This window comes from Rhinopithecus bieti, unplaced genomic scaffold (genome assembly GCF_001698545.2).
Source record: "Rhinopithecus bieti isolate Rb0 unplaced genomic scaffold, ASM169854v2 scaffold_10656, whole genome shotgun sequence".
In the NCBI taxonomy this organism is placed as follows: Eukaryota; Metazoa; Chordata; class Mammalia; order Primates; family Cercopithecidae; genus Rhinopithecus; species Rhinopithecus bieti.
Window position 1 is genome coordinate 179,914 of NW_016806449.1, and position 27,134 is coordinate 207,047.

The 27,134-nt window shown below is 59.3% G+C and overlaps 3 protein-coding genes across 11 annotated transcripts; 1 reads left to right on the forward strand and 2 right to left on the reverse strand.

Moving 5' to 3' along the window:
- Positions 1-993: 993 nt before the first annotated feature.
- SLC4A2 (solute carrier family 4 member 2) lies at positions 994-17,190 on the forward strand. Of its 5 annotated transcripts, none has more exons than XM_017876619.1 (23): positions 994-1,013; positions 2,099-2,212; positions 4,353-4,518; positions 4,679-4,920; positions 5,001-5,119; positions 6,664-6,896; positions 6,986-7,128; positions 8,540-8,720; positions 10,622-10,757; positions 10,860-11,025; positions 11,137-11,251; positions 11,408-11,592; positions 11,753-11,978; positions 12,071-12,286; positions 12,370-12,518; positions 12,623-12,817; positions 14,696-14,950; positions 15,055-15,144; positions 15,330-15,496; positions 15,912-16,165; positions 16,264-16,433; positions 16,673-16,846; positions 16,951-17,190. In XM_017876619.1, the coding sequence occupies exons 2-23, from the start codon at positions 2,162-2,164 to the stop codon at positions 17,029-17,031; spliced, it is 3,714 nt and encodes a 1,237-aa protein (XP_017732108.1). In that variant the 5' UTR covers positions 994-1,013; positions 2,099-2,161; the 3' UTR covers positions 17,032-17,190. The 5 variants fall into 5 exon arrangements, with proteins under 5 accessions (XP_017732108.1, XP_017732109.1, XP_017732107.1 ...); XM_017876620.1 differs by lacking the exon at positions 994-1,013 and adding an exon at positions 1,404-1,452; XM_017876618.1 differs by lacking the exon at positions 994-1,013 and adding an exon at positions 1,426-1,701.
- Positions 17,191-17,280: 90 nt separating this feature from the next.
- On the reverse strand, positions 17,281-21,519 carry FASTK (Fas activated serine/threonine kinase). 3 transcript variants are annotated; one of them, XM_017876633.1, is made up of 10 exons: positions 21,327-21,519; positions 20,149-20,571; positions 19,501-19,680; positions 19,223-19,362; positions 18,538-18,751; positions 18,280-18,439; positions 17,971-18,062; positions 17,761-17,896; positions 17,573-17,687; positions 17,282-17,492 (listed from the first exon to the last, which is right to left on the reverse strand). In XM_017876633.1, the coding sequence occupies exons 1-10, from the start codon at positions 21,406-21,408 to the stop codon at positions 17,385-17,387; spliced, it is 1,650 nt and encodes a 549-aa protein (XP_017732122.1). In that variant the 5' UTR covers positions 21,409-21,519; the 3' UTR covers positions 17,282-17,384. The 3 variants fall into 3 exon arrangements, with proteins under 3 accessions (XP_017732124.1, XP_017732122.1, XP_017732123.1); XM_017876634.1 differs by having other exon boundaries at positions 20,860-21,438; XM_017876635.1 differs by lacking the exon at positions 17,573-17,687 and having other exon boundaries at positions 17,281-17,492.
- Positions 21,520-21,727: 208 nt separating this feature from the next.
- TMUB1 (transmembrane and ubiquitin like domain containing 1) lies at positions 21,728-24,168 on the reverse strand. Of its 3 annotated transcripts, none has more exons than XM_017876636.1 (3): positions 24,056-24,168; positions 22,795-23,213; positions 21,728-22,521 (listed from the first exon to the last, which is right to left on the reverse strand). In XM_017876636.1, exons 2-3 carry the CDS (start codon positions 23,181-23,183, stop codon positions 22,170-22,172), a joined length of 741 nt encoding a protein of 246 aa, XP_017732125.1. In that variant the 5' UTR covers positions 23,184-23,213; positions 24,056-24,168; the 3' UTR covers positions 21,728-22,169. The 3 variants fall into 3 exon arrangements, with proteins under 3 accessions (XP_017732125.1, XP_017732127.1, XP_017732126.1); XM_017876638.1 differs by lacking the exon at positions 24,056-24,168 and adding an exon at positions 23,939-24,018; XM_017876637.1 differs by lacking the exon at positions 24,056-24,168 and adding an exon at positions 23,384-23,936.
- Positions 24,169-27,134: the final 2,966 nt, after the last annotated feature.

Below are 27,134 nucleotides of genomic sequence, written 5' to 3' on the forward strand. Positions count from 1 at the left end.
AGGGGGAAGGAGGGGGGGAACTCGGGACTCGAGCAGGGAGGGAGTGGAAGTGGAGGAAAGGGCGGAGACTGGGGCGCGGGGAACCGCGGTCTTCGGGAGAAGGATGAGGGGGCGGATGGAGTGCTGGTCGGAGGCGGGCATTCCGGGGTCCCTTTCTCAGAGTTCCCTAAAGCCATGGTGCCGCGCCCCCTGCCACCAGGAGTGGGTAGTCTCCCTGAGGAGCCTCCGGCCCTCCCACTCCCCGCTGGCTCCAGACCACCCCTCCCCTCCGGCCACCCCGCATAGTCCTTCAGTCCCGTCCGGGGCGCCCAGACTGGGGGTTGCCCGGGGCCTCCCCATCCCCAGTCTCCGGGTTGGGAGGCGAAGCCAGGAAAGGCACGGGTGGCGGCTAAGGTCGGGATAAGGGGTCAGGCAGAAGAGGGAGCAGCTGGGTGGGGATGGGAAAGACGAGCCCGGAGAGTTAGACCTGACTCCCGGAGTCGGTTTGTCTAGGCGGGGAGTCCTGTGCTGGGTGTGAGAGACGGCACTGCCTGAAATCCAGGGTCTACTTTATCCCGCTTCGTTTTCCCCGCCAGTCCCACATGGAAGAGCTGTGGAATTTACGAGTTCACTTGGGGGGTGGTTAATGCCCAAGTGGGGGTCCGAGATGCTAATCCTTTGGGCAAGGGGAGAGATGCTAATCCTCTGGGCCGGTCGGGGCTGGTCCCAGGAATGTGCCCCTACCCGGATTATCGGCACCGATGCTCTGGACAGAAGCTGCTTTGTGTTCTGGGACAGCGGGGGAGGGGGTGCAGAAGAGTGTGGAGGAGCGCGTTGAGGGCACAGCCTGAGGTGGGAGTGGGCGCCTGCAGGTGCTCAGGGCGGACTCTTCCCACACCCTTCCCAGACTGGGTGCCCTCACTCTCACCCACACCGCCCGCCCTGGCTGAAGGCCTGCTGAGGGGGAGGGGAAGAGCGTGGTTAGCCGAATTGGAGTGCTTGCCAAGAATGTGTTGCCAGGCTCCCCATCCTGGGTGAGACCCCCCCCGACCTATATTGTTTGACCCTACACTGACTTGTCTTACTCCTGAGTCAGGCACCCCCAGTCCCCAGCAACACACTGGCAGCATCGGTACCGTCACTTTTTGCCAGTCTTGGGTGTCCCCTGTGCTGACCCACTAGGAATAGGGCCCCTATTTGCAGGGATTGGGCTCCCTCCTGCAGCTCCTTCTCTGCCCCCACCACACAGTGTCCTCCCCAGACTCCCTACAGTCACAGTCAGGAGGGTGGCAGCGCTGCCACTCAGATTTTCCTGGCTCCAGGCTCTGGAGGGGCGGGATCCAGACCGTCCCTCAGAGGCAGAACCTCAAGGTTGCGGTGCCCACCCCCTCCCAGCCCATCACATGCCCCTCCCCCATTATAAAGCTCTGCCCAGCCCATGCCCACCTTCTGTGCCTTCCTCCCTCCCACTGAGTGAGTGGAGTTGAGCTCCTGCCCTCCACCCAGCCAGCCTGCTTCCCTCCTGCCAGCCCCCACGGACCTGGGGGAGGGAAGACTGCTGCCGGCCTGCACTGGGGAGGGGCGCCCCTCCCTGCGGGGGCATCTTGGGCTCTCTCCAGAGTTCTTCCTCTAGTCTGCTTCCTGTCTCGGCAGTCCGGCCCCGGCTTCACGGGGTGTCTCACCCTCCCCACCACACCCTCTCTGGTTTCAGGCCCACCTCTGGTGGGTGCCCTGACCCTGTGAGGCTCTCTTGTCTGCCTGAGCCTTCACTCCCCTCCTTCCCCGGCTCATTATCGCTCCCTCCCTCATCTCTGTTGCTTTCTCTCCGGGCCTGGGCCTTGACTCCTTTCTCCCTCATTTTTCTTGCGGCCTCTCCCACCTTCTCTCTCCTCCCTCTACTCAGTCTCTCGGCCTTTTTTGGCCCCACTCGCCTCAGTCCTCTCCTGTCTCCTTGTTCTTCTCTTTTCTTCCTATAAATAACTCTCTGTGCTGTGGCTGCCGCTAAGGGCCACTCTGAGGCCCTTCATAGTCCAGGAGGATCCCTAGCAGCGCAGCCTGCGTGTGGTGGCTCCTGCCCTCCCAGGGCTCTCGATGGTGATCCGGCCTCTCCCCCATCCAGGTTATGCCTCCGCCTTGTTGCCCTGAAAGCCGCAGCGACAGCGAAAAGGGCTAAGATTCGGCCATGAGCAGCGCCCCCCGGTGCCCCGCCAAGGGCGCAGATTCTTTCCGCACGGTGAGTTTGGCCCCCAGGTCGCCAGCCCGACCTTCCCTCCCTGGCAGCCTTGTGTGCTCCGGCCGAGGGTCCTCACCAACCAGGGGTGTGAGCGTGTGTGAGTGTGCAGACCGGGAGGACGATGCCATCCCTACCCTGACCTTGCATGATGGTCGTGTGGGGGAATGGGTAGTGGGGGTATCAAACATCTTCCAGTCCTGGGGAGGGAGTTGAGGCTGTTACCTGAAGACCTAGGTAGCTTAGCCTCAGCGGTTGAGGAACTTTGAGAACCCTGGGTCTCACCCAGCAACCCGTCTCAGAGCCGGCCGGCCTTAGAGGCCCAGGTCAAGTCTGCACGCGGGCGAGGGTTCTGGGCGGAGCTCGCCTGCCGCGCCTGGCCACGCCCCCTGCCCACGTGCCACCCAGGCCCGCCCCTCGCTGCCCCCACGTGGCCACCGCTCCACTTGGCCCCCTCTGGATTTTCCTAAGGAGTCTAATGATTAACCCCGTGCCACAATCAGCTCCGCTATTGGTCACTCTGGCCCAGAAGGGCACGTGACTGGGAAGGGGCGCAGGCTGGTCCCCTCCCCCTCCTTCTCAGGTTCACCCCTGCCGGCCATGGACTTCCTCCTGCGGCCTCAGGTGCGAGGGGTCTGCTACCCTCTCTCCCCATGGGGGCAAGCTCTCTGCGCCTCTCCCCGCCCCCTCGTCCCACGGGGCTGCTTCTGGTGGGAGTGGGGCTGGGCGATGGGGGAGCCAGGAGATGGTCAGGAGCCTTACGTACAGAGGGAAGAAGCCAGCCCCCTGGCCCGCTCACCTCTTATCCGGCGTTCTGCCAGTCCCAGCTGCTCCAGTCCCCACCTCGCACCTAAGACCCGCCCTTCGCCCCAGCCCTCCTCCCCGCGCTCTTCCTTATTCTCGCTGCTGGCACCGCCATGGAGGGGTCTGCATACCCCCGCCCTTGGAGATCCCGATGCCCTTCAGGTCCAGAAGCTCTTGAGCAAATATTTGGCGGCGCCTGGAGCTAAGACCGTGGGTGGGTGGGGGGCTGGACCAAGGCTGCCTGGCCAGGCGGCTGCCACTTAGCTGTGCTGAGCTCTTGCAAGCGCCGCATTCCCTGCCGGCTGTGCCGGCCGCTGCTCCGCGCCCGCAGGATGACTCAGGTGGGGCTGTGGGGTGGGGTGAGGGGTGGGGCTAGGGAGCTGGCCCAGGGCTCGGGCTGGGGACCTGGGGCTAGGGGAGCTCTCCTGGGGCTGAAGGACATCCATTCCTGTCCCTGCGGGGCTAGTTTTTTTGACTCAGACGGGTTCTGGGGCGGTCAGCTTGGGCGCCTCCAGAAGTTACTTTTTGGGCTCAGTAGTTGTCCTCAGGCCAATGGGAGTTTCTTCACTATCTGTCATGTGAACTTCCCGGTTCACACGCCCTCCCTCCAGGCTGCAGACGGGCTGGACACACGGGATTTCTTCCACCTGCCCTGAACTGACTGCACAGCCAAGGGGGCTGGGCTGGGATGAGGGTAGTTCAGAACCCAGGGTACAGCTGCTGGGGGAACTGGGTCTCTGCATCTGAGGGGCAGACTGCTGGGGGGACACTGGGTCCCTGTGTTTGAAGGGATGTGTACTGGTAGGGGGACTGGCTTCCTGCATTTGACGGGGCAGACTGCTTGGGAGGACTGGGTCCCTAGATTTGTTTCCTTTTTTGTTTTTTTGAGACGGAGTCTCACTCTGTCACCCAGGCTGGAGTGCAGTGGCACGTTCTTGGCTCACTGCAACCTCCGCCTCCCGGGTTCAGGTGATTCTCCTGCCTCAGCCTCCTGAGTAGCTGGGATTACAGGTGCCTGCCACCGCCTGGCTAATTTTTGTGTTTTTAGTAGAGATGGGGTTTCACCATGTTGGTCAGGCTGGTCTTGAACTCCTGACCTCCAGCAATCCACCCACCTCAGCCTCCCAAAGTGCTGGGATTACAGGCGTGAGCCACTGTGCCTGGCCTGGGTCCCTATATTTAAGGGACAGCTGCTGGGGGGATATTGAGTCACCAGCATTAGAGGAGATAGCTGCTGAGGGGAGGGGTGCTGGGTCTCTGGCACTGGGAAGGGTGAGGTTTTGGGGTACAATTCCCAGTGAGCCCTGTGTGTTTTTTCTCTATGCCTTCTTCCACACAGCCAGAGCCAGAGAGCTTGGGCCCTGGGACACCTGGGTTCCCTGAGCAGGAGGAAGACGAACTTCACCGCACCCTGGGCGTGGAGCGGTTTGAGGAGATCCTACATGAGGCCGCGTCTCGCGGAGGGGAGGAGCCAGGCCGCAGCTATGGGGAGGAAGACTTTGAGTGTGAGGGGGCAGACAGGGAAGGGGGAGGCAGGGATATCAGGTTTGACTCTTCAGTAAAGAAGGGGCTGGGGTCCTAATGGGAGGAATGAGGCCGGGGGGGCAGGATGGCAGGGGAGGGGACGCTGTGCCTGCCGCAGCCAAGTCCCCCTCCTCCCTGCAGACCACCGCCAGTCCTCCCACCACATCCATCACCCACTGTCCACCCACCTGCCTCCGGATGCACGCCGCCGCAAGACACCCCAGGGCCCGGGACGGAAGCCTCGAAGGCGCCCAGGAGCCTCCCCGACTGGAGAAACCCCCACCATTGAGGAGGGGGAGGAAGATGAGGATGAGGCCAGCGAGGCTGAGGGGGCCCGGCCGGTCACGCAGCCATCCCCTGCCTCCACACCCTCCTCGGTGCAGGTGCGCTGGGCGCGGGCTCCTAGGGGATGTTGACAGGGCCCTGTCCTGGTCACTCCTGCCCACATGGGTCCTTGTTACAGTTCTTTCTCCAAGAGGATGACAGTGCTGACCGGAAGGCAGAGAGGACCAGTCCATCTTCCCCTGCACCACTGCCCCACCAGGAGGCAACTCCTCGGGCCTCCAAAGGGGCCCAGGCTGGGTAAGTATACCCCAATCAACAGTGTCCCCAACAGACACTTCCCCTGCTAGAGATGATGCTAGAACAAAGCATGAGCCTTGGAATCACCAGGCCAGGGTTCAAATCCCAGCCCTGCCCTCACTGGCTGGGCAAGTAACTTAATTAAGCTCTCCAAGCCCCAGGTTCCTTATCGGAAACCAAGCATAATAGAACCTTTCTCACTGGGTGGCTGTAGGGATTAAGGGTGGTGTGAATTAAAGTTCTAAGTATGGTTTAGCCTGGCAAAGAACATGTGCTGCCTAAGCTGCCTCCCACCCCTGCCCATCTCCCACCCCTCCCTGTCTCCCACCCCTGCCTGTGGTGTAGCGGGAGCAGTAGCCAGTACTGGCTCAGGTACTGGACTGGTGACCTCCCAGCACTTGCTGGAGGCCCCAGGGTTCAAGAGGCAAAGGAGACCCCCCTCTCCTTGGAGCACTGCCAACACACGCTGGTTGGAAACCAAATGTTACCATGTGAGATGGCATCAGCATATTGTCACTGCACCCAGTGGCTGGTTCAGGGAAAGTGTCAGTACCAGTGGATGATTGGCATTTGGGGGAAGGCTTCCTGGAGAAAATGACTTTGAACTAGGTCTCAAGGTCACTACAATCACAGACCAGTTGTTTTCTGGGTGCCAGGCAGCGTGAAGGGCTGCGGGAAGTGAAGGGCATGTTGTCCTCTCTGGGAGCGCATAACCTGCTGGGACTGTGGCACAGTTGCGGGCGGCGGGTTACAGCGGCCTTGGGGCGCCAGGATGGCCAGGAGAAGGCTGGGGCTTCCGAGAAAGCCTGGCAGCAGGAAAGGGTCGAATTTGTGGGCTAGGGCACGTGGGGGCTAGGAAAGCCTGGTCATGAGAGGGGATGCGAGCTTTGAGCTCTGGGGGATCTTGATGTTGAGAGAGACGGGTAGGACCACGTGGCAGGGCCCTGGCCACCCAGTGTGGCAGAGAGAAGGGAGAGAGCAGAAGCTGGCGTCTGTGAAGGCTGAGGCTCACCCCTCCTCCCAGGGCAGGAAGCTGTCTGCCATCTCCAAGGCCAAGTGCCACGGACTTTATTCCTCTTGATTAAACATAGGCCCCTGTGAACCTCTGAGTCCCATGGCTAGGGGTGTGCCGGGGGTGAGGGGCAGGGGGATGAATGCTGACTGTCAGGAAGCAGCGTCCTGAGCTCCTTTTCTGCGCCAGGCCCTGCACTGGGACTTTTCCACAATCTCACCCCTCATGGCACTGCCAGAGTCTGGCCTCAGTCCTGGGTGCTGAGGAGCAGTTGACATTCGCAGTGGACATTCAGAGGGGCCTTGGGGTGATCGTTTGGGGCTGCACAGCTAGAAAAAGGTGGAGCTGGGGCTCGGATGCTGGGAGTCTGCATCCAGAATCCTCCCCCTCCCCATACCTGTGCCTCCCGGGAGTGGGAGCTAGGAGGGCCCAGAGTCCGATGTGGTCCCCTCCCTGGCTACCCCCTGTGTGGGTGCTGAGCGTGAGGGAGGAGGCTGGCTTTCTCGGGCTCACGGCCATTCTGTCTGCCTAGAACCCAGGTGGAGGAGGCGGTGGCGGTGGCCAGTGGCACCGCAGGGGGTGACGACGGGGGTGCCTCGGGGCGCCCCCTGCCCAAAGCCCAGCCTGGGCACCGCAGCTACAACCTTCAGGAGAGGAGGCGCATCGGGAGCATGACCGGGGCTGAGCAGGCACTGCTGCCTCGGGTCCCCACGGATGAGAGTGAGGCCCAGACGCTGGCCACAGCTGACCTAGACCTCATGAAGAGTGAGTGCTGGGCCTGGGCCAAGCCTGGCACTGGTGGGCGAAGGAGTGAGAGAAAGGGGGAGCCCAACCTTGGTCCTCTGCCCCCACAGGTCACCGGTTTGAGGACGTTCCTGGGGTGCGGCGGCACTTGGTGCGGAAGAATGCCAAAGGTTCCACACAGAGTGGCCGAGAAGGGCGGGAGCCTGGCCCCACACCTCGGGCCCGACCCCGGGCCCCCCACAAGCCCCATGAGGTACCATGCTCTGCTTCGTGGTCTTCCATTAACTTCCCATCCAGCTTCCCCCCACGACCCTGCCCTACCTCTCCGACCAGCTGTAATCTCAAGCCTCAGGATTGCAACCTTTGTTTTGTTGTTGTTGTTTGAGAAAGTCTCGCTCTGTCACCCAGGCTGGAGTACAGTGGCGCGATCTCAACTCACTGCAACCTCTGCCTCCTGGGTTCAAGCGATTCTCCTGCCTCAGCCTCCAGAGTAGCTGGAATTACAGGCACCTGCTACACCCAGCTGATTTTTGTATTTTTAGTGGAGACGGGGTTTCACCATGTTGGCCAGGCGGGTCTCCAACTCCTGGCCTCAAGGGATCCGCCTGCCTTGGCCTCCCAAAGTGCTGGGATTACAAGCGTGAGCCACCACACCGGGCCCAGGGATGCCACCTTTCGTTGTGAAGGTTGTACACTGCACAAGAGTGCAGTGTACACGTCTTAGAGCTTATTGACTTGGGCACTGTGATTATGCTCCCCATGGTGGATGTCGTTGATTTGAGTATTGTGGTTTTAATTCACATCTGAGCCATTGTTGATTTCTGTATCATGACCATCTTAGAAAGAGATGCCATTTTCTGATTTGAACAAAGGGCACCCCTTGGGCTAAAGGTGGCTCTGTGTAGCACTACACTTCATTTTTCAAAACCCAGTTGCCTCTGTACTTGTTCAATCCTCTCAGCCACCTGTGAAGATGACAACAGGTGGTGTCAGCTATAAACTAGAGTGCTGTGACTTGGCCAAGGTCACTTGGTTACCTAGTGATGCTGCCCATCTTAAGGGCCCTGGTCCTGAACTCTGACGCACTGTGTTTTTGTCCTCATTTTATGAAGGCGTAATAGCATACAGTAAGCTGCATCTGTGTGAAGCATCCAGCTCAGTGCCCTGTTGCAGGCCCATACCTGCCTGGCCATTTCCCACACTCCAGAAGTTCCTGCACGGCCCCACCCAATCAGTATTTTTCAGAGGCGACCACTCTTCCTTCATTTGCAATTAGTTTTGCCAGTTCTTGAATGCCTGTCAGTGGAATAGCTGGTAGGCATTCCACTTGTTAAAAGGCCTACAAACCGCCATTGCTTTCATACACAGTGGCTATTTCTCAAGCCCTTACTCTGAGTCATGTAGCGTGCCATGTGCTTTTCCCTTTTGTCCTCCTGACAGTTCTTTGTGGTGTTCCCATTTGACAGATGAGGGAAGCTGCATCTCAGTGGTTAGTCAGTTGTCCAGGGTCTCAGCTGGCTGTGGGTCTGGTGTGCTTGTGCACCACCCACTGTGCTCGTGCTCTCCAGGGTCACTTGGCTCCCTCTGATACCACTCACCTCTGACCCCCACCCAGGGCCGCCTCCGGCTCTGTACCCTGAAATGCCTTCTCTTCTCTCCCCGAGGTGTTTGTGGAGCTGAATGAGTTGCTGCTGGACAAAAACCAGGAGCCCCAGTGGCGGGAGACAGCTCGCTGGATCAAATTTGAAGAAGACGTGGAGGAGGAGACAGAGCGCTGGGGGAAGCCCCACGTGGCCTCCCTCTCCTTCCGCAGTCTCCTGGAGCTCCGCAGGACCCTTGCCCATGGTAACCCCGCTCCCCTCCGCCTCCCGCCTGGCCAGTCCCCAGGAAACACTCCCAAATGGCCCCAAATCTGTCTTGAGCCCCATGATGTGTGACAGCCCCAGAGCCCAGAGGGAGCGTGGTCACACCCAGCTCGTATTTGCATTTTTAGCCAGCAGCTTCTTGATATTCTCAGATAACAACTGTGTTTTGGTTGCGAAAATGAGAAGCCATTTTGATGTAAAGCGTTCTGAAATTCCTGGCATGCCTTGGTACCATCTTAGAGATTCTGTGGAATGTGATCTAATCTGTAGCTGTATAGACTTGACGAAATGACCACTCACCACAGATGCAGGACTTCCGAGTCCTGTGTTTGCTTGCTTGCTCCTTCACAATGGGTGACCACTCAGTTGTCGTTAAAAGGCCTGTTTCTAAGCAGCTGAGGTTCTGTGGTTTGAGGCAGCTTAGGAAAAAAATTAAATATATATATTTTTTTTGAGACAAGATCTTGCTCTGTTGCTCAGGCTGGAGTACAGTGGTGTAGTCTTGGCTCACTGCAACCTCCACCTCCCAGGCTCAAGTGATCCTCCTGCCTCAGCCTCCCAAGTAGCTGGAACTACAGGCACATGCTACCATGCCTGCCTAATTGTTGTATTTTTAGTAGAGATGGGGTTTCATCATGTGGCCCAGACTGGTCTCAAACTCCTGAGCTCAAGCGATTTACCCGCCTCAGACTCCCAAAATGTTGGGAGTACAGGCATGAGCCACTGTGCCTGGCTTAAAATTAAATTAAAAAAAAAAAAAGTAAACAAAAAACAAAGCAGCTGAGGACCTAGAAACCTGCTTTTAGAATTGTTTCCCAACGAAGAGTCCATAGACCCTGAGTGAGGCTCAGGGGCTTTGGGTAAAGTGCCACTGTGGAAGGGCTCTCTCACTAGGCCTTGTGGTCTCCAGCCTGGCTGCTTAGGAGCTTTTGGTTCTGTTTATTCTTTTTTTTTTTTCGAGACGGAGTCTCGCTCTGTCACCCAGGCTGGAGTCCAGTGGCACTATCTCAGCTCACTGCAAGCTCCGCTTCCTGGGTTCACACCATTCTCCTGCCTCAGCCTCCCAAGTAGCTGGGACAACAGGTCCCGCCACCACGCCTGGTTAATTTTTTTGCATTTTTAGTAGAAATGGGGTTTCACTGTGTTAGCCAGGATGGTCTCGATCTCCTGACCTCGTGATCTGCCCGCCTCAGCCTCCCAAAGTGGGATTACAGGTGTGAGCCACGGCACCCGGCCGGTTCTGTTTATTCTTTAGTCTTTGTTCCTGAAAGTTGGCCCTGCCAGATGAATGACCTGGTAACTTTCGAAGGGACTGTTACTTCTGTGTGCAATGGTGAGGGGAGGTCCAGAAGCTGACAGGGAAGTCAAGAAGCTTGGGGCAGAGGGGGGTCTTCAGATGGCTCCAGGACAGCCACACGGATGAGGCCACAGACCAGCTGAGTTGTGTATCAGAGAGTAGAATTAGGCCCTAGAGTGACACAGCACCTGGCTCACTTAGAGGAGAGTTTTCTAACAGCCAAGAGGGTTCAACCAGAGTGGGTGGCCTGGACCATCCCTGTGGAGGCCAGATGCTCCCTGGAAGGGGTGTCCGGCAGGCATGGCCTAGATGGCCTTTCTGGTTACTGAGGTTCAGTAGTCTCTGTGGAGCCTCGTAATGTTCCTGGGGGTCTAGGGGAGGGGAGGAACCAGAGGGTTGATGTGACCTAGGCTCCCGAGGGAGCTAGAACCCGAGCCCGCGTCCTTCATGTGTAGGCTGGTGTTCCAGCCCCAGCACCCACCCACCTGGCTGCCCCACCTGTCCCCAGCTCCTGCTGCCATCCCATCTCCTGCCACTGTTTTGCGACCTGGGGCTGAGGGGCCCTCTGTGCCGTCTTATGCTAGGGGCCGTGCTCTTGGATCTGGACCAGCAGACCCTGCCTGGAGTGGCCCACCAGGTGGTGGAGCAGATGGTCATCTCTGACCAGATCAAGGCCGAGGACAGGGCCAATGTGCTGCGGGCCCTGCTGCTGAAACACAGGTGAGGCCCTGTGGGCCAGTTGGGGACGACACTTCATCCAGCCCACCTGCCCTGGCCCTTGTCATTGACCCTCCTTTGCCTCACTGCCCTCTGCCCCACCAGCCACCCGAGTGATGAGAAGGACTTCTCCTTCCCCCGCAACATTTCGGCTGGCTCCCTGGGCTCCCTGCTGGGGCATCACCATGGTCAGGGGGCTGAGAGTGATCCCCACGTCACCGAGCCTCTCATTGGAGGTGTTCCTGAGACCCGGCTGGAGGTGGAGCGAGAGGTGAGGGGAGAACCGGCCCTGCCTGGGCTGGCGGCAGGACTGAGGAAGCCCAGGTGTGGACTCAGAGTGAGAGGGGCCTGGCTGGGCTGAGCTCTGTTCTGTGTCCCCCAGCGCGAGCTGCCGCCTCCAGCACCACCAGCTGGCATCACCCGCTCCAAGTCCAAGCACGAGCTGAAGCTGCTGGAGAAGATCCCTGAGAATGCTGAGGCCACGGTGGTCCTTGTGGGTATGTGGGGCAGGTCACATGTGGGGGCCTTGGCAGCCAGGCCTTGAGGCAGGGTCCTGTAGTCTCCCTGGCCCTGCCTCGGTGCCACCCCTGGGCGAGGGACTGGAAGGCGGTCCTGCTGCTCTGCTCTTGCCCACGATGGTCCCATGCCCCTAGGCTGTGTGGAATTCCTCTCCCGCCCCACCATGGCCTTTGTGCGGCTCCGGGAGGCCGTGGAGTTGGACGCAGTGTTGGAAGTGCCGGTGCCCGTGCGTTTCCTCTTCCTGCTGCTGGGCCCAAGCAGCGCCAACATGGACTACCACGAGATCGGCCGCTCCATCTCCACCCTCATGTCAGACAAGGTCAGCTACCCTCCTCCTCTGGGCCCTGCTTCCTGGAGCCCACCCTTGGCCAGTCTTGATCCCCACGACTGCCCCCCACCCACCGGCCTTGCCCACCCCCAGCTCCAGGCCCTCAGCCCTCTTCTTTGAGCCCTCCCCAATCCCCATCGTGCTTTGGCAGCAATTCCACGAGGCAGCCTACCTGGCTGACGAGCGGGACGACCTGCTGACGGCCATCAACGCTTTCCTCGACTGCAGCGTGGTGCTGCCGCCCTCAGAAGTGCAGGGCGAGGAGCTGCTGCGCTCCGTGGCCCACTTCCAGCGCCAGATGCTCAAGAAGCGAGAGGAGCAGGGCCGGCTGCTGCCCACAGGGGCCGGGCTGGAGCCCAAATCTGCCCAAGATAAGGGTACGGCCAGGGCGGGCTGGGGTCGGGGCTGCCTCAAGGGGGTGAGGTGGGCAGGAGGGGCTGGGGCGCCCTGACGGAGGCCTGGGTTGCAGCGCTCCTGCAGATGGTAGAGGCGGCAGGGGCAGCTGAAGACGATCCCCTTCGGCGGACGGGGCGGCCCTTTGGTGGGCTGATCCGAGATGTGCGGCGCCGCTATCCCCACTACCTGAGTGACTTCCGAGATGCACTTGACCCTCAGTGCCTGGCTGCCGTCATCTTCATCTACTTTGCCGCCCTGTCTCCTGCCATCACCTTTGGGGGGCTGCTGGGTGAGGAGAGCCTTCGGGTAGAGGGTGGGGCGGACTGCCCAGGGCCTGGCCACCAGCCCCTGAGCTGGTTCCTGCATCCCTAGGAGAGAAGACACAGGACCTGATAGGGGTGTCGGAGCTGATTATGTCCACAGCGCTCCAGGGTGTGGTCTTCTGCCTGCTGGGTGCCCAGCCCCTGTTGGTGATCGGCTTCTCGGGGCCCTTGCTGGTCTTTGAAGAGGCCTTCTTCTCGGTAAGGGCTCTTCCCGCCCGTCTCCAGCCACCCCTCCTCTGCCCTAGACACCTCCCCACAGCATCCCCACCCAGAGCGCGGGACCTGACTGCCCCCACCTCTAGTTCTGTAGCAGCAACCACCTGGAGTACCTGGTGGGCCGCGTGTGGATCGGCTTCTGGCTGGTGCTCCTGGCCCTGCTCATGGTGGCCCTGGAGGGGAGCTTCCTGGTCCGCTTCGTCTCCCGCTTCACCCAGGAGATCTTCGCCTTCTTGATCTCACTCATCTTCATCTATGAGACCTTCTACAAGCTGGTGAAGGTGGGCAGGCCCCTGCCGAGAGCTGGGCCAGGAGGGCCGAGGTCTCAGGGCTGGAGGGAGTCTCTTGGTCCCATCCTCTGGATTGAAGGCCAGGCTGGAGCATTCCTGGGGCTTGTTGCCAACACACACACCAGGGCCTCAGATTAATTTTTTAGTCAATTAATTATTTTGAGACAGTCTTACTCTGTTGCCCAGGCTGGAGTGCAGTGGCGTGACCTTGACTCACTGCAACTTCTGCCTCCTGGATTCAAGCGATTTTCCTGCCTCAGCCTCCTGAGTAGCTGGGATTATAGGTTTGCACCGCTATACCCGGCTAATTTTTGTATTTTCAGTAGAGACGGGTTTCACCATATTGGCCAGGCTTATCTTGAAGTCCTGACCTCAGGTGGTCCACCCATCTCAGCCTCCCAAAGTGCTGGGATCACAGGATTGAGCCACCACGCCCGACCTTGACTTATTTTCAAACAGCAACTCGAACCAGACAGATAAATCTTTCAAAAACTCTTTTTTTTTTTTTTTTTTTTTTGAGACAGTGTTGCTTTGTCACCCAGGCTGGGGTGCAGTTTTGGCGCGATCTCTGCTCACTGCAACCTCTGCCTCCTGGGTTAAAGTGGCTCTTCTGCCTCAGCCTGCCAAGTAGTTGGGATTACAGGCACATGCCAGCATGCCCAGCTAAATTTTTTGTATTTTTTTAGTAGAGATGGGGTTTTACCGTGTTGGCCAGACTGGTCTTGAACTTCTGGCCTCAAGTGATCTGCCCGCCTCGGCCTCCCAAAGTGCTGGGATTACAGATGTGAGCCACTGTGCCCAGCCAAAAACTCATACTTTTATTTTTTAAAAACTTGTATATTTAATGGCACAGTGGCACCATTAGAGCTCACTATTACTTCAAACTCCTGAGCTCAAGTGTTCCTTCTGCCTAAGCCTCTCTAATAGCTGGGACTACAGGTGGGCCCCATGCCTAATTTTTAAATTTTTTGAAGAGGCCTGCCTAGATTGCCCAGGCTTGTCTGGAACTCCTGGCCTCAAGCGATCCTCCTGCCTTGGCCTCCCAAAGTGTTGGGGTTATAGGCATGAGTCACCAGGCCCAGTCCATCTTTTTTATTTTATTTATTTGTTTATTTGTTTTTTTTGAGACAGAGTCTTGCTCTGTTGCCCAGGCTGGAATGCAGTGGTGTGACCTTGCCTCACTGCAACTTTGGCCTCCCGGGTTTAAGCGATTCTTCTGCCTCTGCCTCTGCCTCAGCCTCTTGAGTAGCTGGAATTACAGGTGCCCACCACGCCCAGCTAATTTTTGTATTTTTAGCAGAGACAGGGAAGGCTGGTTTCGAACTCCTGACCTCAAGTGATCTGCCTGCCTCGGCCTCCCAAAGTGCTAGAATTACAGGCGTGAGCCACTGCACCCAGCCTGTTTTTTTATTTTAAAACATATATTATTTTTAATTTGCTTTTAAAACTCACACTTTTAATAACAAAGGTACATGCGTTTGTTAAAATGTCAAACAATCCAGGAGTGTAGAAAGGGGAAAGACTCCAGAGGTGACAGTCAGTCTGGGCATCAGATGTGTGTAAGAGACCACTCTGTGGTCCTCTGTGCTCATGTCCTCCTCCTTTAGGCCCCCGGATCCTCTCTGAGCCTGGCTGGTGCCACTCACCAGCTGCCTTCCTGACTTAAACCAGCCGCTCGGTCTTTTCTGTCCCACACTGCCCTGTGCTCACAGCTGGTTCTCTAGGTCATTGTCTTAATTCAACAAGACAAGCTCTTTGAAAGCAGGCCAGCCTTTCCCCTGCCCCACCCCTTCCACCTGACACTCACTGAGCCCCAGGAATCTTTTCTGCAGTCCAGCTGATGGAGGTCATGTGGCCTCCTCTCCCCAGATCTTCCAGGAGCACCCCCTGCATGGCTGCTCAGCCTCCAACAGCTCAGAGGTGGACGGCGGTGAGAACATGACATGGGCCGGGGCAAGACCCACGCTGGGGCCGGGCAACAGGAGCTTGGCTGGGCAGTCTGGGCAGGGGAAGCCCCGGGGCCAGCCCAACACGGCCCTGCTGTCACTGGTGCTCATGGCCGGCACCTTCTTCATCGCCTTCTTCCTGCGCAAATTCAAGAACAGCCGGTTCTTTCCTGGCCGGGTGCGTGGGCTTAAAGGCCAAGAGGGGGTCGGGGCAGGAAGGGGGGTGGCAGGAAGTCAATGGCTGTGGTGGCAGGCCTCTGAGCGGTGTGCCTGCCCACTCAGATCCGGCGGGTGATTGGGGACTTTGGGGTGCCCATCGCCATCCTCATCATGGTGCTTGTGGATTACAGTATTGAGGACACCTATACCCAGGTAAGGCACTGCCCGCAGAAGGCAACGGCTGCTGCCTCCACCGCCCTGGGTCTAGGTGTTCCCCTCCAGCCTCCAAACCCAGCCTGTCCTTAAGCTTAAGCCTGTCCTTAAGATGCCAACCCCTTTCCATGGCATGCCCTCCACATTACCTTAACCCTTGTCCCTACACTGTGTCTGCCCTGCAGAAGCTGAGTGTTCCCAGTGGATTCTCGGTGACTGCCCCAGAAAAGAGGGGCTGGGTCATCAACCCTCTGGGGGAGAAGAGCCCCTTCCCGGTGTGGATGATGGTTGCCAGCCTGCTGCCTGCCATCCTGGTCTTCATCCTCATTTTCATGGAGACACAGATCACCACGTGAGTGGTCCTGGCCGAAGGGATATGGGAGGCCAGAGCCCCAGGCCAGGCTGGGGAACTCAGCATGGAACCTCCAGCCACACTAGGCAATCCCAGGGACCTCAGGGAACCTTGGATGCCTAGATGGCCACAGTTTAATCTGTAGACAGCAGAAAAACCCCCAGATGTTTGCTGGGACAGGAACAGCACGTGGAGGGGCAGGCCAGCCTGGCAGTGCTAGCTGGGAGCTGTTGTGGAGGATAAGGGCTGGGGGCCGAGGTTTTGCTCTATAATGGAATTTGAATCCTGACGGAATGGACAGGGACCACCAGGTTCCAAAGCCAGATGGAGGGACTGGCTGGGCATTCTGGAAAGACCCTGTGGTCTGTGGAGTTGAGTCCAGCCTGGGCCTTAGTAGCACCCCTCCCTCTCTCAGGCTCATCATCTCCAAGAAGGAGCGCATGCTGCAGAAGGGCTCTGGCTTCCACCTGGACCTGCTGCTCATTGTGGCCATGGGTGGCATCTGTGCCCTCTTTGGCCTGCCCTGGTTGGCTGCTGCCACTGTCCGCTCCGTCACTCACGCCAACGCGCTCACTGTCATGAGCAAGGCTGTGGCACCTGGGGACAAGCCCAAGATTCAGGAGGTCAAGGAACAACGGGTGACGGGGCTGCTGGTTGCCCTGCTTGTGGGTACGTTGCCTCTTGCCCTTCCCTTCCCAGTGGATTCCCCAGGGCCAGTGGGTCCAGGGGACCCCGTGGCCAACTAATTTATCCTGCGCCTCCCATAGGCCTCTCCATAGTTATCGGGGATCTGCTCCGGCAGATCCCCCTGGCTGTGCTCTTTGGAATTTTCCTGTACATGGGAGTCACCTCCCTTAATGGGATCCAGTTCTATGAACGGCTGCATCTGCTGCTCATGCCACCCAAACACCACCCAGATGTCACTTACGTCAAGAAGGTAAGCCCCCCCAGCTCCCCACTGGAAGGGGTGTGCCTCTGGCCATCCTGGTCTACTTGGGTCATTCTCCAGCTGCCCCTCCCATCTGCCCACTTCAGCCAGCCCCCACCTCCTCTCTGTACCAACCCGGCTCTGTGGCACCTAGGAATGTTCTTCCATCCCCGACTCCGAAGAGGGGAGAGGCTCTTCCCAGCAGCAGGCTGGGGAGGAACCTGGGCTCATCTGTCTCCACCCCCCAGGTCCGGACCCTCCGTATGCACCTGTTCACGGCCCTGCAGCTGCTCTGCCTGGCCCTGCTCTGGGCCGTCATGTCCACAGCTGCCTCCCTGGCCTTCCCCTTCATCCTCATCCTCACAGTGCCGCTCCGCATGGTGGTGCTCACCCGAATCTTCACCGAGCGAGAGATGAAATGTGTAAGCCCTCCCGCCTGCCTCCCCCAGTCCCTCTTGCCTCCCTGTGGATCTGGAAAGGCCCCCCGCCCCCTACTTCCCTTCTTGACCACCCCCCCACCCCACAGCTGGATGCTAACGAGGCAGAGCCGGTGTTTGATGAGCGGGAGGGTGTGGACGAGTACAATGAGATGCCCATGCCTGTGTAGCTGCCGCCGAGGGAGAGCCGAGGGACTGATGGACGAGGGGACAGCCTGGTGGGATGGGGTCCCCCTCCCATGCCCCTCCCTCCTTTTTATTTAAGTGAATAATTTAATGTCCCCTCCTCCCCCACTGCCCCTGCAGTAAAGTGCTTTGGCCCCCACCTATCTCTGGCCTTTTGTCTTTGTATGGGGGGCATGAATGGGAAAGAGGCGGGAGACCCAGCTCTGCTCCCCATCCCAAAACTGAGATTCACAATGGGGAAGGAAAGGAACTTTAATGAGAAATCAAAACATAGGGAACCAAAGTGCAAATCATCCACCCCCCATGGGGGGGCCATCCTGAACCCCACATCATCCCTTCAGCCCCCTTCAGGCCCCCAGCGCAGGCCCAGGGCCTGGAGCTTCTGCCTCAGGTAGCTCTTGAGCTGGGGCAGGCCTCTCTGGGACTCCAGTTCCTCGAAGGGTAGCTGTGGGGAGAGGAGACGGCAGCAGGTTACCCGTAGGCCGGGAGTAAGGATGCGCCACAGGGAAGGCCAGGGCCACTCACCGGCAGGAGCTGGTAGCCCATCAGGCCCAAGTGCCGCTCCCTCAGGGCCCTTGAGCCCAGCAGCACCCTGCCGTCCCGGCAGAAATGCCAGCGTTCCCGCAACACCAGCACCACCCTGCAGGGGGAGGGATGTGGCTCAGGGCATGGCGGGCAAGGTGGCCAGAGCTCCCCCACCCTGCCTCCATTACCTCTGAGCAGGGTCTCGAGTAGTGGGGCTAGAGGCAGCCTGGCCCTGTAGGCAGGACCTTGGTGGGTATGGCAGGAAGGGGTCCTGGGTCCTCACGGGAAGCACAGCACCAGAGCTGCCGACACACAGCAGGAAGTCTGGAGGGGGAGCAGGGTTGGAGGCCTTAGCCAGAGCTTTGTCTCCATGGGCCTGCCACCTGCCCCTCGCTCACCTGTGCAGTAGCCTGGAGGCACAGTCAGGTCCTGGCGGTATTTCTCCTCCCCCAGCAGCTGGCGCAACCCCTCAGCTACTATGTCCTTGTGACTGAGGAGAAACGACACCAGTAGCAGGAAGGGCCCGGTACCTCATCCTACTCTGTCCCAGTCTAGTGCCACCACCCTGGGTAAAGCCCTCTCCTGCTTCGGGGCCCAGTTTTATGGTGGCTGAGAGCTCCTTAGCTTTGGCTTCATGGTCCCTCTGGCTTTTCCACTCTGCTGCTCCCAGGCTGGCCCCTCCCCTTACCCCAGGCTGCCCCATCCACCTGTACTTGCAGCGGGCACGGTCGGTGATGAGAGGCTGGGGAAAGATGGGCACTTGCTGCCTTCGGGGAAGGCGGGGACCCCGGTATCCTGGGAGCTCCAGCTCCACGGCCGTGTCCAGCAGGGAGAGGTAGCGACGCACAATCAGAGCATGAGGGGTGCCTGTGGGGAGGCGGGGACTGGGGCTCCGGGCTGCAGGCCACCCTGTTCCCCTGCCTCTCCAGCCCTCAGGGGCCCAGCCGGCCATCCTGGCTGCGTACCACTGATGTAGTTGATGAAGCCAGGGGAAAAAACAAAGTGCAGGGCTCTGAAGGGCAGGCACCGCAGTTGGCACAGTGACATCAAGATGTTGACTGTAGCCAGGGGTGCCACCCCTGCTTCCCGAGCCAGGATCCTCTCAAGGCAGGGCATAAATTGCTGTTCCAGGGGCAGGTAGTTCAGCCGCCCAAAGGGCAGAACCAACTTCTGTACCACCTGTGGAGGAAGAGCAGTTCATTACCCAGTGTGAAGTATTTCTGCAGTCATTTTTTACAAGCTAAGCCTTAGAGAGGCTTAGCCCTCAAGTTTGTAACACTGCTGTAAAGACAGGACAGTCCCTACAGCCTCACAGTTCAACAGCAAAGCAGTCACAAGCTGCACGTGACTAATCACCAGACAGGCGGAGGGGACATCACTGTGGGGTCTGGCCCTGAAGACTTCAAGGAGAAGGATGGGTGGAGCTAGGATGGTGCTAAGAGTGCTTTGGGAAACTGCAGAGTTCCAGGAATGCATGCTGGTGACAGGAGGTGGGCAAGTCACAGAGCGGGTGTAGGAAAAGATGTCCCAGGGGACAGAGAGGGTGTGTCTGCTTCAGGAAAAGGATAGCTGAGCTGCACAGGGTGCTGGGCCTGACAAGGTCCCTGAGAATGACTGAGAGATGCACTGGAGGGTGGGTGGCAAGCCCACCTTGCTGCTGAGCTGGGTTTCCTGAACCACCAGGAAGTGGGCAATGGCTTCCAGAAGCTGGGGCTCCCGCAACCGGTGCCGGGCCAGGTGCTGGGCCAGGAGCACCATCACATGGGGAGTCAGTTCCTCTGGCCTTGCCTCTGTGAAGAACAGCCTGTCACGCTGGGCCTTGGCTGGGCCTCCAGCTGGCTCAATTCCACCTCAGCCCAGCCAACTGAGACCACCTTTCTCCTCCTGTCAACCTCCCAACCCCATCTGACTTTAACCCCCTCCAGCACCTGCCAGGCTGCTGATCAGATGCTGCCGTGGATACCGCAGAAAACGGGGACAGCTTAGAGCAGCTTCCAACCTTTGCCCACCTCGGAGAAGGGGCTGCAAAGGGGGAGGTGGCTTCGGAGGGAGGCGGAGCCTTCGCTCCTGTTCCAGGGCACGCACCAGGGGACCATCAGACGGAAAGCCTGAGGGGGAGAGGTAAAAGGCAGCCTGGTAACAGAGCTGTGCTGCTGTTCCAATCATGAGGTTACTTGAATTCCCCACCTTTCTCCTGTTTCCTGAGCAAGCAGGTGTGCTAGAGTTTAAGTGCAAACACTAGAGAAATGTAAAGTATCATGTGGCTATGAGGTATGAAAACGGTCTGTGGGGAGTACATACAAAGATGGCAAATAGGCTTTCGTCTTGTACCAATTGTGACAAATTATGGTGGCTTCCTAGGGCACTCTATTAGCAGGAATCTGAGGTGGCACCCTAGCGAGGCTGGAAGGAGTGCATTCGTCTCATGATGTCTGCCAGACACAGGACGGGAGCAGGAGCAACCATTCCTGGGCAAACGCCTGAGAGGCTGGGTCTCTGTCCGTTGTCCTCTACTGTTCTCCCTATTCTTCAATAACACCCAGCCCCCCAGGCGCCCACCTCAAGCCCCTCCTCACCAAGTAAGACTGCAAGGTGCAGACACACGTGGATGGTGTGAATGTCAAAGGAGGGGCAGTTTCGGATGATGAGCTGACTCAAGTCCTGCAGTGTGGCCTGCTCCACAGGAGGGGGCCGTGGCCGAGACCCCAAGAGCTGGCCCAGACGACAAAGCGCCACCGAGTAGTGGTGGGCGCGCACTTTGGTGGGGTTCTGGCCCAGCCAGCGCAGCAGCTCCCCAGGGTTCTTTGCCTGTTCCAGAAGCCGCTGCAGTCCTTGCACAGGACCTGCACTGGGGCCTCCTCCAAGAGGCCGGTCCGCCCATTTGCTGGGCCCCAAACAGCAGGGCTGTACTGGAGGGATCAGTAGCAGGCCAGACAGCCGAGCAGGGGAGGTCTGAGCAGAGAGCAGGACTCGAAGCATGGAGTTGGGTGATGGAGACCCTGAGGGGCAGCCCAAAAAAGGGGGTGAGGTTTTCTCCAAAGGGGAGAAAGACCTGCTACCTACTCCTTACCTCACTCCTCATTTAGGGGGCCTGTGGTCAGAGCAACCCTTTGTGCCTGCTCTGGGCCTCTTCCCCACCCCGCCCCGCCCCTCTGCCTCCTTCCACGCCTTTGAAACAGCAATCATAATCCTCAGTGCGCTCAGCGCACTACTTGCAAAGCAATTCCACATGCACCATCTCTGATGCTCCTTACACGCCCATGAAAAGTAGGCAGGGCTGGCATTACCTCATTTCACCGGTGAAGAAACGCAGGCCCAGAGCAGCGAAGGGGTTAAGCCCGAGGTCATTAACCGGGTTAGTGGTCGCGCCCAGTCTGGAGCCCAGGCGGCCCCGGCGTGCACTCTCCCGACCACCTCCCTCTCCCGCAGGAGGCGGCGGCGGCACAGAGGGTGGAACGCGGGCTCCGCGGATGGACGGCGCTGGGTTCCATGCTGGGCGCTCCCACTCACCAGCGGCGTGACCTTGGACAAGTGGCTTCGTCTAAGTCTCCTCACCCGTGAAATGAAAACGCAGCGCCCACCTCGCAGGGCGTGCGTGGAGCCCGAGTGCACCGCTTTGCGATGGAGTGGGGTCGGCGAAGTCGGGGGCCCCCACACCCACCCCGGCCCAGGGACGCCAGGAGACCGTGGCCGCTGCCGCTAACACCAGCTCCCGCTGCCCTCCCACAGCCCTCCCCGCAGGCGCCACCCCTACATGACTCCCCGAGCCCTGCGCAGGTCGCTCCCTCAGTCGGTCTCGGGGCCCGGGGGCCGGGTTCCCCCCGAGGCCTCCTCATCGGCTGGCCACCGAGTCCGCCATCTTCCCAGCAGCCCCCAGATAGCCGCCCGGACACCAATCCCGAAACAGCTATCGACCAGCGGAGACGTGGCTCCCGGCAGGCACTGCGAGCCAGGGAGCCGTGAGCCCCGCCCGCGGGAAGTGCGCGCGCGGCACCGGGGGCGGGGCCCCGGAGGCCGGCGCCAAAGCCAGAGCAGAACGCGGGGGAGAAGGGAAAGCGGTGGGCCAGAGCCGAGGGCGCAGTCCGTGCCCTTCTCTCCCAAGGGGTGAGGACTCCCCGCCCGCCATCCCGCACACACTCAGACACACTGCAAGAGTGAAAACTTCACAGTTACTTTAATCTGCACAGGTTCCGGGGAACTCCTATGCCCCTCCCCTTCACCTGCCTCCCACCGTCCTGGCGTCCCCAACTCAGCCCAAGGAGCTGTCAGGGATTGGAGGCGGCTGGGTCCTCCGGCAGAACGCTAAGACGGGCCACGGGGGCGGGGCCGAGGCAGCGACAGCAGATGCCCGACCCCGAGGAGCCCACTCCCAGTACGGACTGAGGGCCAGCAGCCCCGGGAGGTGGCACCGAGCCCCGGTGGTCGCAGGGCGGGGCCTCTGCCAGCCCCTGGAGTCTTCTGCGGCGCAGGGCTGGGCTCCAGGGCAGCGGGAAGAGGCAGGCCGGAGAGACGGGCCTGGGCAGGCAGCAGCTCCCGCTGCGGCGCGGGGAGCAAGGTCCAGAGGGGCCGGCGACGCTGCCAAACGCCCGCGGAGGCACTACGGGCGGTACATGGCAAAGGCCAGGAGACTGAGGAGCAGGGTGAAGCCGGCCAGGCCCAGAGTGGCGGTCAGGGGAAAGAAGGGCCGGTACTGGATCTGGCAGTACCACAGCAGCAGCAGCAGCAGGAGCAGCAGGGGCAGCAGCAGGCTGCCGATTTCCAGCCCGGAGGGGCCGGGCTCGGACCCCGGCGGGCAGGGGGGATTTGGGGGGCCGACCCTCGTGGACACGTGGCAGTGGAGAACGCAGTTGGGAGGGAGGTGAAGGCTGCCCAGGGTCTGGGTGTCGTCGCCTAGCAGCTGCCCTTGGTAGATGAGTCGCACCTGCTGTTCCCGGCCAGGAAACTGGGTCCTGAGGAGAGAGGGACCTGGGTAAGAGAGCAGGCCTCAGGCAATCCTAGTCCCTGGCCCCGGAACAACAATCCCACCCTCCCCCTGCCCTCTACAACACACGGGCCCTGGCCTGGGAGGGGCAGTCTGCCAAGGGAACAAGTGCAGTTGTGATCTGGGGCGCTCAGTGCCTCCACTATAAAGGAGGGCTGGGTCTTAGGTCTCTCCGGGGCCTTCTGTGACCACTCCCCCCACCCCTGTCTTTAGCATTGCTCCTGCCTCTTGACCTACTTACCTTTTCAAGGAGCCAATGGTGTCGTGGGGCCAGGCCCTGGCCACCTGCTCTGAATCATTGAGGAATTTCAGCCGTAGCACGAGGGGCTCCTGCGGGGAGTCCGGGGCTGGTGGTGTTGCTGTGACCCCCGTGCTGGGCTCTGGCTGTGCAGCTTGACCTCTGTGTCTCAGGCTGGGGGTCTCTGCCCCTGGGACCTCCGCTCTCATGCTGTCAGTAGCTGCCATGGCTGCGCTGGGCTGGGATGGCGTTGGGGTCCCTGACGGCTGGGGCAGTGGGTCCCCGCCCTCAGCGGTGTGCGTTGAGACCCAGGCGAGGGCCAGCACCAGAAGGCAGGCAAGCACCGAGAAAAGGACGGTCACCTCATCACCCACCCCTTCAATCAGGGTCATGGCGCCTGCCTTGCCCGCCGCGCTACCGAGCTGGAGAGGCACAAAGAGCCCGTAAGGCGCGGGCCCTCTGACCAGGAGCCCTGGAACCTCCACAGGGTCCTGCCCCCACCCCACCGCGATGCTCCCACCGTCCTCAGCCTCGGTTCCCTCACCCACCCCAGGGTACGGGCTGCTTTGCCTCCCAGTCGCCCCAAACTTGCCTCCAGGTGCCCCTTCCCATCGCCGAATCCCAAGTCCTAACTTTCTGTCATCTGAGCTCGAGGTCTTCAACCAGCTCCCAACTCACCCAAACCCTATCCCAAGGTAAGGGCCTAAGCAACGCCTCCCCTAAACTTCACCCCAGCCAAACTTCACCCCCAAGCGTATCTGTTCTCCTGCCCACTTCACCCCAGTGTGTCTACTCCTTCACCGACTTCACCCCATGTTCATCTACTCCGTTGCTAAAGTTTCTCCGAGGTGGGGGTAGAGACTCTGTGCCCTCACCCCCCGCCCCCCGCGTTACGGTTCACCTAAACCCCACCCGCGACACAGGACTGCTTCCCAGGCTTCCCCCACAGCAAACGTCAAACTCCGCCCCTGGGCAATCTGGAGCCTCCGAGCGTCACCACCCACCCAGCTCCGTCCCCTCAACCCCACTCCGCGGAGGCCCAACTCCACGCCTTCTCTGGAAGTGTCTCCAAGCCCCGCGGGCTGCCAGACCCCAGATCCCGCCCGGAATCCGAGACTTCACGTTCCCTACCCCCACCCCTCATCACCTCTCCCGCCCCCCGGAGCCGCAGGAGGGCACGGCGATCCCGGGCAGAACAGGGCTGGTGGTGCCCGGCCGGGGTCCTGGGCGGCGGGGTGGGCGCGGTCACGGCGCGGGGACTCACCGTCCGGCTGCCCCAGCTCCATCGCGGCCCCTCGGGCACTTCCGGGCGGGAGGCGCGGAGGTCGCAGGCACCTGAAGCACCCCTCCTTCCTCGCCGCCGCGGCCCGGGGCATTGTGGGACTTGTAGTCCGGCGCCGCTCTGTCCCCGCCCTCCGGCCTGCGGACCCACGTGCTGGGCTCCACCCGCGGTTCTCTGCGCCAGCAGATCGCGGAGGGGCGGGTGGGGACGGCTTTGGGGGGTTGCGCTACCCGCTAGAGGTTTGGGCGGCAGCAGGGTCCGCCCCCTCCCCCGCCAACAGCCCCAGCATCTGTCACACCAGACACCGACGTCAGCTGAAGCACGTCAGAGCACCCGTGTTCGTGATGCAGTGAGGAAGGCTCTGAGGAACTCAGGTGGCCCCTACCCTTATGTCAGAGTGGACGCCAGAAGGCACTTTGGCCACCAAAATTAATTCTTTAGCCCAGAGCCCAATATCCATGGGCTGTCCCACCAGGCTGGCCAGGGATACCCATCCTCAGGGCTGCCCCTTTCCTTGGTCCCCTCCTCCACCTTGCCCTTTCAGGACTGTGGAAGAAGCATAGACCTTGGAACCTGGCACAAATCCTGATCCCTTATCCTGTGCTTCTCAGCTATATGACCTTGGATGGGTTATTGAATCTCTCTAAAGATTAATTTCTTCCTTTCTGAAACATACTTCGTAAGTCAATCATAAGGAAGAAATTAGATGTTTTATTAAAAAGTGTGAAAACTAACGTACATGTCACACAGTAGCTATTTGCTCACCTCCACCCAAAGCTGGTCTCTGGAATCGGGTCCTTGGTGTGTTACTGTGTGGATGGCATTGAATCCCAGGCCTGTGGATATCTGTGGATTTTTCCCTCTGGGCTCCCGTAGCCACCGAGATCTCACATCCTGGTTTTTACAGGCCAGTCTTGATTTAAAATAATCTATCCTAGTTTTCCCATAGTTCTTGCCTACTGTGGGAGCAAGTGGCCCAAATATTGCCTTAGGAATGTCAGTCTAGATTGATACCATACAGAACTAACCTATCTAGTTCCATCCCTCCTGTTCATTCATTTATTCTACTAACATATTTTTAAAAGATATACTATGGCCAGGCGCGGTGGCTTATGTCTGTAATCCTGGCACTTTGGGAGACCGAAGTAGGTGGATCACTGAGGTCAGGAGTTCGAGACCAGCCTGGCCAACATGGTAAAAGCCCATCTCTACTAAAAAAAAAAAAAAAAAAAAAAAAAAAAATTAGTTGGATGTGGTGGCAGGTGCCTGTAATTCCAGCTACTCAGGAGGCTGAGGCAGGAGAATCACTTGAACGCGGGAGGTGGAGGTTGCAGTGAGCTGAGATCGAGCCACTGCACTCCAACCTGGGCGACAGAGTGAGACTCTGTCTCGAAATATATATATGCATATATATATATATATCTATATATATGCACACACACTATATGCCAGGCATTGTGCAAGATACTGGGAATAAAATGGTGAATCAGATCCTTTTCCTGCCCTCATGTGGCTCCATATACTAGTAGAGGAGCTAGTCGTGTGAACAGCCCATCAGAGCTATAACAGGTGTGTGCTAGTTGCCGGGGCAACACATTTGAGGAGCTCTTTGCTCTTAGTATCTCTCTTGGGAGGTATACCTGGTGCTACCTGCTGTCAATTCTAATTAAGCATCTAAAAGAGATGTTGGATGTTACTTTTAAAATTATACAACATCAGAACTAGGTTTTCTGTTCAACCACTATATTTTGTAGATGAAACCTAGAGAGGGCACAAGGTATCCTTAAGGTTATGCAGGGAGATAGAAACACAGACACAGATTCCTCAGGAGCTTAGGAGACCTTATGTGTTGATTAGCTTGCACCAGGTGCTTTGGAAGGTACAAGGAACTCAGGAATAGTGACTGGGTTGGTACTGGGGCTGAGTTGTGTGGGTAATCAAATGATGGACAGCTTCATGCTGGGAAACGATCCAGCTTGGCCAGGGAAGTGGAAGTGTGTGTAAGAAGGACGATGTGTGTTAGTGATGCCCGAGGATATCTGGGGGTAGCAGATACCCTGCAACATCTCTGGGAGATTTACTGGCTGGAGCCACTGCTCTGCAAATGTCACCTCTTGTAGGTTTTAGGAAACGTGTGTGTGTGTGTGTGTGTGTGTGTGTGTGTGTTTGGGGGGGGGGGGGGGCGGCTAACAACTGCAGCCCACTTTGGCAATGGCACTGCAGAGGACATTGCAGGGAGCTACCTGACCCTAGAGGGAGTGAAAGGACAGGATGGACAAGGGGTGAGGACAAGAAAAATTGAGAGCCACGTGGGCTTTGGTTGGTCTCTCCAATGGGATGACTAGGGGAGAAAGGCATATATTTCATCCCTCCCTCTTCTTCCTCTGTGTACCAATGGGGTCGGGTAGCTTTTAGCTAATCTCCCAAGTGCGGCAGAGGGACGGTCTTTTAGGAGAGGCCGATCACGACAAGGTAAGAGTAGAGACGAGTTTGTTCAAAGTGTCATTTCCAGGGGCCCGCCGATGATGAAGCGCTCAGGGAGAACTGGAAATAGCAGCCCAGAACCTATCCCAGCCTCTGAGCTGCAGCCGGCAGTGGAGAGACTGGGCAGGGAGTCAGGGAGAAAACTCTGGCAGCAGGGTGGTCTCTAGGGCTGACCTCGGAGCCTGGGGACAGGGGAGCCTATGCCGCACTGAAGGCGGGACGCTGTAAGCGAGGAGCGGCTGGGCCTGGGCGGGCTCCTCGACCAATCAGCCTCGGTCAGCAGCACCCTCAGGCGCAGGGCACTGTTTGGGCATTGCCTAGAGATCGGACACCCGGCCCAGATCAGCGCAGGGAGGCGAAAGCGACAGCCGGGCGCGGGAGGAGACCAGGGCAGCTGTCCCCTCCGAGAGGGTGGCCCTCGAGGCAATGCGGGTGGGGGTGCTGGTGAGGAGGCGGAAGGGCCGAAGCTGAGTGGGAGGGGCCCGGGCGCCAGGGCTAGAGCGCGCGGCTCGGGGGTGGAGGCTGAAGAGCCAGCAAGCGAGCGAAGGGCGGGGCGCCAGGGCCGGCGCGCAGGAGG